The sequence below is a fragment of the Clytia hemisphaerica genome, unplaced genomic scaffold (genome assembly GCF_902728285.1).
Source record: "Clytia hemisphaerica strain Z4C2 unplaced genomic scaffold, Clytia hemisphaerica genome assembly, whole genome shotgun sequence".
NCBI classification, from domain to species: Eukaryota; Metazoa; Cnidaria; class Hydrozoa; order Leptothecata; family Clytiidae; genus Clytia; species Clytia hemisphaerica.
The window spans coordinates 349,816-366,986 of NW_027103771.1; the positions used below are offsets into that span (position 1 = coordinate 349,816).

The window sequence follows — 17,171 nt, forward strand, 5'->3', positions numbered from 1 at the left end:
TTTTTTTCCTCACCGCCGCCGCAGAATGCTGATTGTAATACTTTCGCTAAGGCGAAATTAACAAATAAGATAACCTTTGACTTCGACTAAGAGAGAGTAAACTGTATATAGCTCGAACGATCTATCGTTGTCTTCTGAGAAAATTATATAGGCTTCACCACTCTATGTCTCAAACGTTGCTTCTCCTTTGCGCCCGAGCTACAGAGACTCGTAATCATCAATTCAATTTCATTCTTGAATTAAAAAATACCTCAAACGAACAAAATTCTGCTCAGAACCTAATATCGATGCAATTATCGCAAAAATAGCGGCAATACTCTTTGAAGTTGTATAGCTGCAAAGTAATACAATCTTCAAGAGGAAAGAAAATGAAATCGTTGTGTGATCACAAGAACTTAATTGGCCACGCCAGAACAATTATAACCACTTCCTCTACATGTTAAATCATAGAAACAGAGCTCTAGATCAAAAAATTGTCTTTTTGAGATTTACAAATACACAACTCAACTAATAGCATGTTTTTTGTAAGAATACATACAATTGAATGTATCTTTGACTGTGAACTTTGAACTTTTTTCAGACAAACTGAACCCTGATGAACGAACTTTGAAATCCTGAATTATCTATCGTATCAATGACCTGTGACCTCCCAAGCGATTTACTGTACCTGAATATCAGACCGGTCTTCGTTCGGAATAACGAGCGGTTTTTTAGTTTAGCAATAGTCTAATTTTGTATCGGCCTTCAGAACTTTTAGAGAAGAATCTGATTTCTAAAAGGTTCTGGCTGCTCGTAAACAGCATCACTACAGTACGGGAGAGCGTCAAATCGCGCTAAAATCATAGTTTCTTCAGTTTATCTCCCCTGTCCACAATCATGGTTATTACGTTTGAGAAAAAAGGCGAATTCCATGCAAAATCTTAAAAACCACAAATTATTTTGAAGTGCTCTAACTTTACTTAAAGAATGTTCAACTCTGAGTTTTAGCATACACGTTTTTTATAAGAACAAAAGTTAGAACATTAAGCGGCGTCGATGGCCAAAATGTTAAGAACAAGTTAAGAGCATTTTAAGGCTTTGGAGACTCTAAGATACCCAATTTCCTAGGAAAATAGACAAAAATGCTCAAAAATGGTGAAAATAAGAACATGTTAAGAACATTTTTAAGCTTAAAACTGAAAAAGTTAAGAACATCTGAAGGTTTCAAAATTTTTGGATGTCCGTATAAAATAAACGTGTAAGAGACTAAAATTGTCATTCTCGCCCGAACTTTAAATTCTAAAAAAACGTTATAAAATACCTAAAAAATCTAAATAAAACTCAACCATGAATACTTTACAGGTTCGACATTTGTGAACAAACTTAAAGTATCAAACTTTTTTATATCAACGCTGGTTGATTTATTACTTTACATAATATCAAAAAAACACATCACGCTCGTCTTTTGAATAAGAACTCGTATACCTCTCGACAATTACATTCAATATTTACAATCCTTTAAAATGATTCTTCCGGTCATTCTGTCACTTTTTTTCGCAAGTTTGTTCTAAAAATACTGAACCTTTTGTTTTTGTTTACTTGTTCTTTTTATAAGAACAACAAGATTAAAAGAATTTTAATACCCCGAATAATGATACTTGAACTTTGATCCATAGATTACGATCGGAGAACCTTGCCTGTTTTTTTATAAGAAAAAATAATAAAGGATGTAAGGCTTCGATGGCCAAAATATTTAAAACAATTTTAAGAACATTTAAAGCCCTTATGGGCTCGAAAAAACTTAAAAAGTGGTGAAGTTAAGAACATTTTAAGAATATTTTAAGGCTTAAAACACAAAAAGTTAAAAAAATCCGAAGGCTTCAAAAACTGTGGATGTTCTTATGAAAAATCTTTATTCTAGCTTATTTCAAGTTAAAACGAGAATAGCTTTGTTCTTTTCCCGGTAGACACGTCGAAGATGCATGACCGTATCACCGGAGGCATCCAGTTAAAACTACACTCTTTATCACACGTTTTTTTATAAGAATATCTATGATAAAATTGACCGAAAAATTAAGAATATGGTAAGAATACCACCATCATGGAATTTGGCAACTGAACATAAGAATACCATTTTTAGAGCATTTTACCATTACTTTACCAACTATTACCCAGCAATGCTAAAAGGTTCAACAAAAATGCCAAATTTTAGCTTGAGGTAATATTATAGGCTAGATTTTGGCTGGGATTGGATTTCAAGATGATTTTCCAAAAAAAGTTAAGAATATTCATGATGAATTGAAAAAGCACCATTCTTTTAAGAGAAAAAGCGTGTATTTAAAAATTTTACATGAATAATGAGACTGCAAATTGCTAAAGAAATTGTTGGAGACAGCTCTTGGTTTGCTTCGATCATCCCTGATATGTATTACATAATGTTTATGCTTATTTGGCAAAGGGCTATTGTTTGCCATGGCAAAGTTATCTTTTACTTTACGAGATAGTGAAAAAACACCCCTGTGTCAAAGACCCACTGGGACCCCAGTCTCACTGTATTGAAAATACCCCAAATTTTTAGCCCCACTGGGAAATTCAGTTTGATTAAATCCCCATACAAAATTCATTGTAAAAAATTGCACTTAAAAACCATCCCCACTGGATCTTTTCAGCTTAGAACAAGAATTTTCTATCCCAATTGGGATTTCGATAGAAAATTTTATCCCTGTTATGGAAAAACTTTCCATCGGAGCTGTGAGATATGGTGTGAAAAAGAATTGCCAAATTTGAGTCTCTAGTTTTAACAGCCTAGTTGTTTATAAAAAATGTGTACAGCAAAGGAATGTCGATGTTTTGGGTGTCACTGATACTCAATAGATTAAAGATTAATGAACAACTGATTAATTTTCTCCACACGCCACATTATATTTACAGGACAAATTTTACAGATTTTATATTTAAAATACATTAATGAAATAAACCGAATAAGATAATGACATCAATTACTATACTTATCAAAGCAAAAAGGTAAAATACAAGCCTGTATAAACTTAGCTATTAAAATCTATATATCGGACGGAGGATCGAGACAAAAATACCATTAGATGCTAGAAATTTCCAACATGTTTCGGCCAGGGCCGTTTTCAAGGTATATTTCTAGCTAAAAAAATTCAGTTTTTTTAACAAAAAAAAAAATTTTTTTTGACGTCAAATAAACGCTTTTTTGTGACGTATATTTATGAGCCGTCTGTAAGTGATCTGGAAAAAATGGACGTGTAAACACAGACTTAAGGCGCTATCAAATTGAGTTCTTGGTTTAAACCCTTGGGTTTTAAGGTTTTTAGTTTGTTGATCCAAAAGTTCTCTCGTGATAGAATGGTGTTTTTCAGCTGGCTTTCATTTCCTTCGATATTTCTTAGCTGTTCAATGATCGTAAATTTAGCTATTAAAATCAGTGCACCATTGATCTTTTGATGCCACTCAACAGGTGATAGGTCGAAATTTACAACAAATTAATTTTCTCCCGACGCCACATTATATTTACAGGACCAATTTAACATATTTTAAATTTATACATTAACGTAATAAATCGATTAAGATAACGACATCAATTAAAACAACTGCTTATCATTGGAAAAAGTACCATATATCAAAAACCAGTCAAAACCTCCTACGCTAGAAAGGTTTTGCGAGGAAAGACTCTCACTCAAAAAAAGCTATGGAAGCTTTTGAAAAAAAATTTTTCACAACTTCGATTTTGTCAAAAATCATTTCTCTGTCTATAAATTCACTTCTGGATTTATTTTTCCCACAATTATCTCCTTTTGTTATTATATCATATAATTTGGTAAATTGCGAGAAAAACTGCGAATCTACTCAAAATTGTTTTTCCAAATTTATATGTTTTTTTCTCTTAATCAAACCAATGTATCAAAATATACCAACTGTCCAAATCTTTTTTTTTCAATCATCCTTTAAGCTATCATTCAATTCAATTTTAATTTCTGATCAAAATCGTTACAAAGGTTGTCTTCACCATTATCTTCGTTCGTTTGATTACTTGTGTCTTCATCTTCTTGTCCCGCATCATTTTTGGTACTAGGGGCTGCTTCGTTCACACCGTCGTTTGCTTGCAATTTTGGCGTGGGATTTGCGTTACCATTACTTCGTTGTGTAAATCGAATTTTTAAAATCTTTGGCTGATGTGATTCTTGACCGAGAGGAAAATCGTCAGGAATGCTTCTTAGGTCGCTTACGTCAATCCCTCTATAGACTAAGAAATCGTTTAGTTTTTTACTCAATTTTATCTTTGGATCTGCAGTGGTTTTCACTACCTTAATTTTGGCATTTGCAGTTGCATTATCAGCAGTAGTATTTGTGGTGATGCTTGCAGAAGCAGCAGCAGTTGTAGAAGCTGGAACTTGTGTGCTAGTTGTGCTGCTTGGTGAGGTACTTGGTCCAGGAGTAGCATCGGTAGTGATGCTTGCAGAAGCAACAGCATTTGTAGTAGTTCGCGTGCCGCTTGATGTGGTACTGTCAGCGGGGCTTGTAGTAGCACCTATATCAATAGACTGGCGATTGCTTTCTATTTCATTGATGATGTTTTGTAATTGCTTCTGAGTAAGCTTACAACTCCCACCAATGACAAATGCTTTATCATTGTGACAAGCCTTCTCAATGATGTCTTTAACTTTTTCTTTATCATTGTTATAGTGAAAAGAATCAAAATGAACATCACCAAACTCACCATCGCCAAACTCACCGTTAAATCTATTCAATTTCTTTTCCTCTTTTTCAGTAATCTCCAGGATGTTTACATTTCTTGTTAATTTTACTTTCAAGTTTGTTTTATCGAAGTACATATCTATTCCGGACTCTTCTTCAATCACCTCAATATTTCCTCCATAAACAAAGTAGTCGATGTTCAATTTGCTGCTGCTTTTTGGAGGAGAGTAACGTTCCCCATATGTTCTGAATTCTGTAGGGTTCGTTAGTTCTTCAATCCATGATTTCAATTTTTCTTTATCCACATTGAAATCTCCACCAATAACAAAATTTCCCTTTTTACGAAGGTCCTGTAAAATCTGCATAACTTCCTTTTTCTTTTCTTTCTCTTGCGCTGAAGTATTTTTTCCATGAAAAGATGTAACGTATAAAGTTCGGTCATTAATATTTAACTTCGCAGTTACAAATCTCTCTTTGTTGTCATAGGTAATATTTTCATCTAATTCTTTTCTAACTAGAACCGCAGCTTCGTATGGTTTTGGCTTTGTTGTTTCTTAGGAATATTCGCCATTTTCTGACCAACCGTTGTAATCCTTTTGATTTTGCTCCTGAAGGAAAATGACGTCAGGTTTATGATAGCTCAATTTTTTATGGTATGCTTCTCTCATAGGTCCCTGTTTGCCAGTTGAAGCTCTTCTCGACTCTTTTTGCGTGCCTTTTTTAGGAGAGACTTTGCAATTAATGGTCATAAACTTGATAGTCACCTCAACTTGGTTATCTTCTTCTGATTGATTCATTAGCAAAGATATTGATTTTGATGAAAGCATGAAAAGGTAATCTTGTCTGATTTTGTGAATATTTTTAGTATATATTTAAAATATGGGTACTGCTGGAATACGTATTATTCTTGTATTCTCTGGATGACATTTAGTTACCGATATCAATAGAGAAATTTTCATCAATAACAATAGCTGACAGGTATTATAATGCTTGTTTATTTAAGTATTCAATTGAACCATCTGAATCAATGGAAGGGATTAATCAAACTCGTCTTTCACAACGTTTATGAAGCTTCATATTATCCGTTTTGATTCGATATTCAATTCTTTCTCATACTTCTTTCAAAACTTCTTATTACTAAATGATTTTGATCTTGAAATGAAACTATATAATTCACTGAACTCCCCTTGCTTTTTGATAAACCAGTGTAAATTTATTACTTACAAAAACTCAGGGTAAATAATTATTGTCTCGCCAAGTTTCTAAGCTTTAAAATATATTCAAAAGATGCATATTACTGTACATTAGTTAGTACACGCTTCTTTTTTTTATAAGAATACACTTTATAAGAATGTCCATGATGAAAATGGCCTAAAAATTAAGAACATGGTAAGAATATCACCATCATGGAATTTAGCAAGTGAACCTAAGAATGCCATTTTTAATGCACTTTAACCAGTAGATTGCCAATTTTCGATCTTAACCTAAGAATAGCGTAAGAATATTTTTGGATTATTTTCGCCAAAAAGTTAAGAATATCCATGATGAAATGAAAAAACACCATTCTTATAAAAAAAAAGCGTGTACTTTGTTTAGCGGAGGTTATGCACCACGTCTTACACTCTTGCTACAACCCGCATTAATTATACCCTTGATAGTTCGCCTCACCTAAGAACCGTTGCTAGCATAATCTAAATGGGTTGAGAAAAAAAATCTTCTTATGATTGGTGCTTGATTTTCACGAATAGAAGATCAGATGATCGGCGATCTCTTGTTCTCCATAATAATTTGTTCAACACGCTGGTGTCGGTAGGTGAGCTGATTTTTGGGGGTTTTCTTCAGTTAAGTTCATATATTCTTAATCTGCTCTGGCAGAATAAAGAAGAAGTAAAGCTTGCAATGTACAAATGCCTTCAGTCTACTGTTTATCCACCTTTTGATTTTGTTGTTTGGAGCCGAGTTCAGTTCCCGTTCAGTTCTATAATGTGTCCTGAGTTCACCCATTTGAATTTCTTTCTCTAGCTTTTTATTCAGCAAAGGACTAATTGATATATCGTGTTGCTGTATCTTCGCACTCCATAAAGTCCGCGGTAATCATGACAATCATTGTAAATACGTAAACTGGTGGATGAATAGGTCGCCAGATCTTTTATTTCGCATTTTAAACCAAGCAGTCTGGTCATTACGTTTGTTAAGGTCTACTTTTGCTATATTTAAAAAAGGAACGAGACCTGAATAGCAATTAACATAACGACTAGACTAAATATTTATTGAATTTGATCTATTTTTCACTATCGAAGATTTGATATATCACAGCGTTCGTAGACCTAATCAACCTGGTGCTTGTTCCATTAAGTCCAAGCCCTTTGAAAAGTTCACTAAAAAGGCTTATGATACTTTGCGCAAATTAACGGAATTTCGTTCCGTCTTTTTCTATTATTTTCTGACTGAATTTGTCTGTTTGAATGCCATTAAATTATTCAGCAAAATGATAAATATGTTAGAATACCTTACTTTGACAATGACATACCGATGATTTCAATGTTGGCTTGAGCACGTCGTCAAAAAAATTCTACAAACTTTTATCCCTACCGAAGATTGTCAAAATCAAAACTTAATTCTCTAGTCTTATTAACAGAAAGACCATAGTATTACTGGTAAGATACTAAGATACCCTTCTAATGTAAGTGTTCTTTGCTTAACAGTTTCTACCAAGAAATATGATCTCGCTGAGATAACTGCTAAGAAACCAAAATAGAAAAATTGTCGAAAGAATGTTAATGAAGAACAATATTATCTCTTTTTAACAACTACTATTTTTGCATATCTGTATTCACTTTATATTTATAACTAATAAATTTTTTGATTTCCTACTTCACTTTTTTTCACACCTATTCTTCGTCTAGCTGAGAAATTCCGTCAGTTAGATTTATCAAAATGAAAAAAAAAAATCAGCAAGTCAGCTTTTTCTATCTATTTTTGGTACTTCAAAACCTCTTGCAAACTTTAAATTTGATTAAGATTAATAGTATATTTGCAGATTTAGAGGGCCTGAGTCTAAACCTTGAGACTCTTATCTTAATGACTCATTTTTCTGTGCGCCGGGTTACAGCGAGAATGATCAAAAGTATAAGTAGAAAAATCTAGAAATCCAGAAAGAACGAGTGGCGCTCTCGGTTAATTACTGTGTTGCGTTAAAGAGAGAAATTAGACATACCCATACAAAAATGTTTCTACTTGTAGTAGTGTTCTAAGACAGGACTTTTTTCTGGGACTCCCTGTAGTAGTAGTAGAAAATAAAACAGCTGTAATGACGGCTGCAAACTCTTGTAATATTGTCATGGGTCAGCCTTTCTTAATATATCTAACATAAAATTTAAAAGAGTATATCCTAGTAAGTGCGAGCGCAAACGCAAACCAAATCGGGAAATCAAGCCGGAAAGATCGGGAAATCGAACCCGACTATCGCGATTGATCGGATTTACGCGCAATTACAAATGAAAAATACTGATTTTAAGAAACTCCTTAACCGGATAGTTTAATAAATGATTACCAAATTGACTTTCCAAAAATATATACTGGATCTATATACCATCTTTTTAGAGAACACAATATCTTGTCCTTTGAGCGTATCCGAAATCAGCTCCATGAACCAAAGCTAACCACCTATAATTCAGTTTCTGGAACAACCTTTTCAACAATGATTTCACTCACTTGAGCAAGTTTTTTCAAAATTATTTTTTTCTGTGAGATCGAAACATTTGGAAAACCTAAATCATTAATCAATTTAGACAGGATGAGGTGAAGAATATAAAATTTTGTAGGATTTTCATCCACTTTTAACCTCTCTACAATCGATCAAGCAATCGGAACCTTCAAGGGAAACAAAGAGACAAAAGAATTCAAAACTTTCAAAACCAATACTATTCAAAATATTGGACATATTTTCCAAATGATTTTTGAAAAGAAATTGTTGTCAAAACACGAGACCAAAAACTTTGATAAAATATTTAAGATATGTTAAATCCACCATTTCTAGGTATGACTCAAATTTCCATTGTAAATCTTAACAGAAGGACATATTGATGGGAAACTTAAACTCATGATGATGAAATTATAGTAATTTTCTACGAAAATCCTTTCATCAGATCTCAGATGGCAAAATTCTACGATAATTATCAAAATTGCAGGAATTTTCTACGAAACCTCTCTTAAATCAGATCTCACATGCCCTCACTCAGATGGCAAAATCTTAAATTCTACGAAAAATATCATAATTTCAGGAATTTTCTACGAAACCTCTCTTAAATCAGATCTCACATGCCCTCACTCAGATGGCAAAATCTTAAATTCTACGATAATTATCTAAATTGCAGGAATTTTCCTCGAAAACCTCTCTTAAATCAGATCTCACATGTCTTCACTCAAATGGCAAAAATCTAAAATTCTACATTTTGGGTAAAACGAACACTGACCCCTCAGTCACGAATGATAAATTTTTCGACTATATATTTTAAGCAATACACACTTCCTATTATAAGAACAATTTTATTGAAACACGGCTCTGAGATTTTGCTTTGCCAAACCTAAACACTTTAAATTCAATTTGAGCCTCTGATTCAAATAATTACCGAGTAAAACTGATTTTAAAGCCTTTTCAAGCCTCGAGATACATAAATCAAGCATGTAATGACAACTTAAAAAGTTTGAGCGGAAAATAAAGTAAATGAGGCAAGGCTGAGCGGCTGCTTGGTTCTTAAGATAATTATTTAAGAAAATAAATGAAAAACGAAAATCGGGCCACACAGGAGGTGGTAGATTTTAGGCTTCTGTTCATTCTCTAGCAAAAAAAGTTTCTTATATAGGAAGTATATTTATAAAGGTCTGCGATTCAGACTAGATAAATTCATAAAATTCCGTTTCAAATGCCGTAATTTTTCTACTAGCGATATGTGTTCATTTTTTGCTTGTAATGAAATGTAATTGAAAATATACCAATAAAAAAGAAAAGATAATGGCAACCCGCAAAACCGACTACAGAAAAAAACTGAAACTTTTCAGCAATAATAACGCCTCACTGATGCCACTCCCCCTGTGTACCATCTATGTCCATTTCCCTTTTAGCATCTTCTGTTAATGGTAAAAACTGATATTTCCTTTAACATCCCCATATTTCCAAAAAAGAAACCGAAACATAACAGTATGCGATAAAGACATTATTCTCCCGAGAAATAGATAAACGTTTTAGAAGATTTTTAGAGAAGTAAAAGATAAGAAGATTTTTTTTTTTTCCTGATATATCTTTTCTTCATTGTGTTTCTAAACCTTCTCAACACCGTATCTTATTCTTCATCCTCTTTTATCGCATTTCACTAAGATGAGATTAATTAGCTCCCCAACGTAAAATTTTCCTATTTTTTCACTACAAAAAACACTTTCCCTTCGACTAAAAAACAAAGAAGGCAAAGCATCCTCAGCGCTACCTCATTTCTGACCTCTTTATATATACTAAAAGCCTCAAAATCTCAATTTTTCTGAGATTTTATTTTGAAAGTTCTACCTTCTGGACTGTTCCTAATGTATTGTAAGCCGTAATTCTATTGCAAGTAAATTTTTTTGTTGTTTGCTTTGGTAGTATTTTTCCCAAATATGGTAAACTTTGTTTCGTTTCTCTTAAAGCCTCTATCAAGAAAAAGTAAAACACGATTGCAACAAAATAAAGCCTTATAAAGTCAACCACTTGTTTGTCCTTACCAGTAGATCCATGGTTCTGATATATGTCCAACTTTTAATCTAAAAAAACAGACCATAGACGTAACAGACAATGTACAGAGAGTGCACTTGTCAATAAACATTAGATAGGCCTAGATACTACACTCTGACATCGGGTAGTCCAAATTTAGAGTAAGGAATAGATCTTCAACCTAGCACTTCAACTTTTAGAGCTTTCTATGTTTTAAATATGAAACTGTCGAACTGAAAGACGAGGTAACAAAACTAATGACTGGTGATATTTTAAAAGGTTTTGAATAAGCTGAAGGTCCTTTATATTGTATAAGTTGCTTTGCTAAGTAAAAAGTATTGAAAATTAAGCCCCTTCATCCTAGTAAGACCTCTACAAAACCGCACGTAGTACAAGTGGCAAGAATCCGTTAGTGGATGCTGGCTAGTAGTGGATACTGCCATCCGTAAGCCGAACCTGGTACCTTGTTTTGCCTACTTGTCCGAGAATAAGTTTAAAAAATTACAGTAGTGGGTTTCTCTGTTCAGACGAATAAAACTAGGGACCTTGCTTCGAGTCTTTTTTGTCTAAATTGTGATAAGAAGCAAGGCGTCAGATCTTTCTTATACTTATAGGTTTAGTATGTGAAATCCACCGTCTCTTCCAGAATTGGATTACATATACCACGGAAGTTTTTATTATCTCCATAAACTCACTATTGATATATTCCATCAGTCTCCTGAAACTATTTTAATCGATTCAAGTACAAGTACTTTCAGGTTTCTTCACTCAAAATTATAGTGAAAGGTTTACATAGTTTTCAATATTTTTGAATAATCACAAAAAAACAACAGCAAAAGCCAAATCATAAGAGAGAATGGATCAAAAATTGTTACAATATATTTAATTTTCAAGTTTGTTTCTCCAAAACTATGTACGCTAATATCAGACTTTTCTTTTTTTTGTTCTTTCTATTACTTTTCTGTCTAACGGATTGTTGACAATATCTGTGTCACTTTTTTAAGCATAAAAATCGATGAGCTTAGGAATTATAGTCTGTAAAAGTAGTCATTACAGTGAGTTTGCAGTAGATGGTGCGTGTTCTCTTTGAAACTATTCCGACGCAATTTTTTAACTAATTCCATTATCGGATGTAAAAACTCGGCGGAACTTTGTGAAACTATTCCCCAAAAGTGCATTTTTTTCTTTCTTCTAAAAAAACATTTCCAGAAGTTTGAAAGACTTACCACTAAAGGCCTTTTCCGAGGATTTCCGAGGAAGTCGATTAAAAAGCTAAAAACTGTAAATGATAAATTTGCTCGTCCCAATAGACGGTAAATAAAGGATTGTTCCGCTGGGAAAATAATTACGTAAACTTACATTGGACGAGCTATACGTTTTTTTATAAGAATGTTTTTTTTTTTAGCATATATGGATATTCTCAACTTTTTGGGGAAAATCATTCTAAAATATTCTTGCGGTATTTCCGCGGGGGGAGTTGGGCACTCGATTAAAAAACGACCATACATGCAGCCCAAAATCATAGCGTCAACCCCCCCCCTCCATGACATTTTTGCAAACTAAAACTGGGAGCTAAAATATAGCCAAATATTTGGGAGACCTGAAATGTTTTTTTTTGGGGAGGGGGCTGAAATTTCAATGGCAAGGCTAGGGGCTGACTATTTCTTCTATATTTTTCTTTATATCACCACATTTTTATCCAAAAACCTTTCATTTTACAGTCTATTGATTCTGTTTGTTTTCACTTGTATCCACCATCTTGAATTAACCATTATAGTCAATAGAATAGAAATGTTATTTTCCTAAAAACGATATTAAATCAACAAATATTTTTTATACTAGGTCATATCAGGACTGGAGGCTGCTTAAAAAACTTTTAAAATTTGGAGAGGGGAGGCTATCTTTTTGGCTGGGACCTAGGCCTGGGCTGACCCTACGAAAGTTAGGTCTTTGAAATCGGACCATTACAGTGGAGAGAAAATTTAGCCAAATCTGAGTAACTTTGGTTCAAAAATCGACCCTTACAGTGCATTTTCTTGAAAGTTTTTGGCCATTTTAAGGCAAAATATAATCAGATTTTCTAAATTTTGCACCGTTAGAGGGCTATCTTTCTCATCTTTGTTTATTTCGACCCTTACAGTGCACTTTTGGAAGCTTGGAAAAAGGACCACCCTTAGGGTAGGCTGCACCCTTAGGGGAGATATCTCTTAGGTTTGGATCAAAATTAAACCTGAATTTAATAATGTAATACACTTAACTTTATTGAAACATACATAGCATTTTTGTTAAAGTAATAAGCCTGACTGAGGGATAATTGGCAATTTACAGTTAAAATGCTCTGTTGCCAAAATCCACGATAGTGATCTTCTTAGTTCTTCAAGTTCTTAAATTTTTTTGCCAATTTCATTAATTATATTCTTATAAAAGAAAGAGTGTACTTAACTGGAGAGTTTGCTCGCGACTTGACTGGAAATTCTGGAAATTTAGGAAATTCTCAAACATAACCAACTATTTTCAAATCAACATCAACTAAATAATCATGACTTTTCAATAAGCATCTCACAAACAGTCCTAAAGAATGAAGAAGAAAATGAATAAGGGGAAATGGGAAAATAGGTCTGGGAAAACAAGAAAAACAAAAATTAAACAACAGACGAAAACTAACAAAGGAATGAAAAAGCAATGAATTAAAGGGGAAAAAGTGTTAATTAGAAAGTAGCCTTTTCATATGTTTTGATTAATTTCTTTTGAATAAAAAATAATATTTTTGGGTCCTAAATTTTGTTCCCAGAATTGAATAAGTGTTATTCTACCTCTTCGTTCATGCTTAAGGGTTTCCATACTCTGAGGGGGCTTATCTAAAGAATCCTACATTTACTAAAAATAGACAAAAAGAAGGACAAATTTCATAATAAACGACAAATTTCGCCGTCCACGACCCGGCCCGGTTAGTTTGTCGACCCCTACGAATTCATTCATCTTTGTTTATCACGGGAATTAACTACATATGGTTTAAAGAACGACAAATTACGCACGTGTGTTACAATACAGGATACTTTAGAGGAACAGACAGAAATAGAAGCCTTCCAGGAAGTTCTAATTCAGTTCGGGGTTAGGAGACCTGGTATGACCTTATAAAAAGGTTTCTGACCACGATTGGAGCACTGATGATCATACCAATATAAAGGAATATGCTTATTCTGCAAAGCAAAAGCAAAAGCTTTAGCTAAAATATTTTGGAATTTCTTTGAACAATGACTTACAGTAAATATACCCCTCTCTCACAACTCCAGTGGAAGTTTTTCCCTTTTATGATTGGAATATTTTCGATTAAATTTTAAATTAGGATCAAAGTCAATTTCCCAGTGGGGCTGAAATAGTTTAGCAAGCTAGACGACTACAGACATAGTAGTAGAAATAAAGCATAAAGTAATGGAGGGAACAATTTTATACAAACTAAATCCCGTAACAATAATCGTATTATCATATAACGCCTATACTACTGTATTACACGCATTATAAACGACTCCTGTCTAGGCTGAAATTGTAGGGCATTTTCCACCGGGGACGAGATTTTGGGCAAATGACCCGCTCCTTTAGAGCTTTAGCTTAGGCGGCCGCTAATCCGATATCGGAATATCAGATAAGTGTCGGCTTGGAACCTAGTTTTTGGGGATAAAAGTTAACTCGAAAGATAAGACGATCATCACTTTTTGAAACAGAAAATGATAGACAACTTCTATATACCTGCAATTTCTCTGTATACTAACAAAAATCCATTGTAAATTTCAAAGCTGCACTCTTAACTCCAAGGTTGATATTAAGAACCTATACAGTACTGCCAAATCACTTTTAAATGGTCGAATGGCAAAGGTTTTCATTTCCACAGGGTTTATCCAGTGTCATTTCTAAACAGGAAATAATGGAAATGCCACTGGAAAGTTTCTCTGGGGATGAGAAAACTTTGCCTTTCGACAGTACTATGTAACTTTCATAACTTAAGCACATACACGGGGGCCATAGAAAGCATAAAACAAAACGATCTGAAAATAATCAGAAAATCTACCAGAAAAGAAATCTCAATCTGTTTTTCACACAACTTTTTAACAGTTCTATATTTTTCTTTATCGTTTTTTTGTGTAAAAGTTTTTCGCCGAAATAATTTTTCGTTATGTGACACTATTTTTAAATCATCTCTCTTAATTTTTTATTTCTTATCTTGACATATTTTCGACTTTTAACGTGATTTTGGAAAATGACATAAATTCCCACGTTTGATATAGTAGCCAGTAAGGTGGCGGCAGCCCCCCCCCCCCCCCCCAGCGGCCGATTCTGTTTTGGGGGCGCGCCGAATGACAAGAGTCGGAAAAGGCGTCTCTGATTACTAATTTTGGCGCGAAAAAGAGAAAACATACCCAAAAAATTTCGTTTTTAAAAATATATTTTACAAAACCCCAACTTGCTCAAAATTGACTCCCCAGTTTTGGTCGACCAACCACGCTTTTGACAGCACGTATCATTTCAGGTGCAATAAACCCGGGGATACTAGGTTTGGAAAATGTCGGGTAAGTGCGGACCGTAGCTACGAAAAGATTTTAGCGAAACAGTGAGATCCTTAGAGATATTTTTGAAAAGTTCTTTTGGATTTTCGAAAAAGCTCCCACACATAGAGAGTATGTAAAGAGTTCTTACGAAAATGAAGAATTGCCACGAAAATGTTTGGCAAACGTAGTGAACCCTTTGCTAGACGATGTTATCGTCCGTTTACAGTGACAATAAAGGCGGGAAAAATGGCGGTATGGCGTTATGGCGGTATACGGAAAAAATCGGCGGGAGAGTTTCGAAGAAACGGACGATACCAATTTGGCGCATCTTCACTCAAACGATTTTGCCTGACTGACCTCTGAGAGAGGTCAGCGGGATTTCGAGATTTTCCGTTTGCGTTTTTTGTTCGAACTGAGTTAGAACCCATTGCAAGAGTTGGGACATTTTCTTGCTGTAAGCTGCAAGGAAAATCAAAAAAGTCTAGGTCAAACAATTGTGTTTGTTAAACAAAAAAAAAATAGTTTGAAATTAGTTAAAATAGTTCCTCGCAAAACTTCTGACAGCTGGGCATCTTTTGATATAGTTAAAAGTAAATGCTGCCTCGCCAAAATGTGTTTTCACTAAGTTAAGAGTTATTCTTGTTTAGGATTTTTGCTAATCGCCAAAATTAGTTCCCTTAAAGGTCATAACCTATTGAGATGATAATCAAGTTCCAGAATAAATTTTGGTTCAGATACAACTGGAAAAATTGATGGCTCGTCCCTAGCTTATATTATATTATATATTAGGGATTGTTGATTTCCAGATGTGGATTCAAAGCCTTGATTTTATTAGTATTTGAATATGTACAAGTCAACTTGTTCTTTAGCTGAACCTGGTCCATTAAAGTAGTCAAGTTAAAGTCGAATAAAATAGAGGAGAAAAAGTGGATTTAAAGCAACTATTAAGAAAATCAACTGTTCGTCTATAGAAATCAAACAAACGCTACAAATTGAATCAAAACAAAAGCTATTTACTGTTTAAGAAAAGCTAATGAAGCGAAACAATAAACCCCTTTTATGCTCAATTATCATCCATTCTAATCGAGTTCTATTTAAAAGCTGATTATAATAAAATTATATTAAAACACGGAAAATTAAATGAATATTTGAAATTAAGCTCAGGGCGATGATTGATTAAAATTATTATCATTTATACTTGACTAATTCACTAATCGGGATAATTAATTATTATTATCTATGCACAAGATGAGGCTACTTTTGTATTTTTGCATGTTCTTATTTTCTTGTCATCTCATTGTCGGTGAAGAATATGAAATTGAAGAAGAATTTGGGCAGGAATCGGGATCTGGTTCTGTCGACGCGAATGGTTAGGCTCAAATCTTTTCTTTTTAGGCTTTTTTAGTGTTTTGAGCAAACACATTCAAAATTCTTGGATTCAAAACTACAGTAGTTAGTTGTTTTTACATCGAGAACGAATTACTTAAAATTTGATACTCTCTTATACATACTTTATTTGGTCGAATTACAACCTCAATAACTCGAAAACCTATTTGTTCGAGTTATGGAAATTCCGAGTTTATAAAGGTATGGTTTACTAAAGGAACCAGAAAACTTTTTTGAGTTTAGATGACATTCGTGTAATAGAGGTTCGAGTTATGGAGGCTCCGCTGTATCATGACTTTAACCAAAATGTAATTTGAACTTTCTAGATGAAACAGCTACGGCAACGAACCAAATCACTGACCAAAGTAGTAAAAGTAAGAATATTTCATTTGAAAATACCGAAATACATTAATTTCAATCATTAAAACATTAAGAAATGTTCAAGAAAACTTAAGAAATAAATTTATGGAGTAATTCTAAAAATCGAGAGTAGGCTTAAGTATGGCTTATAAATTCTAATAAAAATCTTTACCATAGAAACCGAGATAAAGAGCGGTCAAAAAGCAAAAAGTTTGACGTCGAATACCGAAGTTTCAGTACCAGGTATGTTTGTAAACTCGTCTCGTTTGTAAATGTGTATTGTGGGATATAAGTTTTATGATAAACCTTGATTTTCAAAAAAAAAACCATACAGTAGAAAATAACTCATACAGTGTGTCCCAAAAAGGCGAACAAATTTTATATATCAAGAAAAATAGTATCTTGGGGTCTCAAAGTTAGTCTAGTGGTAGGAAATC

The 17,171-nt window shown here is 33.6% G+C and overlaps 1 protein-coding gene across 1 annotated transcript in view; it reads left to right on the forward strand.

The window, feature by feature from the left end:
* LOC136806053 (uncharacterized) overlaps nucleotides 1-17,171 on the forward strand; it is a 43,713-nt gene that overhangs the window by 16,124 nt on the left and 10,418 nt on the right. Inside the window, exons 3-4 of the mRNA XM_067062625.1 lie at nucleotides 16,701-16,748; nucleotides 16,912-16,977. Of these exons, the coding sequence (XP_066918726.1) occupies nucleotides 16,701-16,748; nucleotides 16,912-16,977 (114 nt within the window). The remainder of the gene's footprint in view (nucleotides 1-16,700; nucleotides 16,749-16,911; nucleotides 16,978-17,171) is intronic.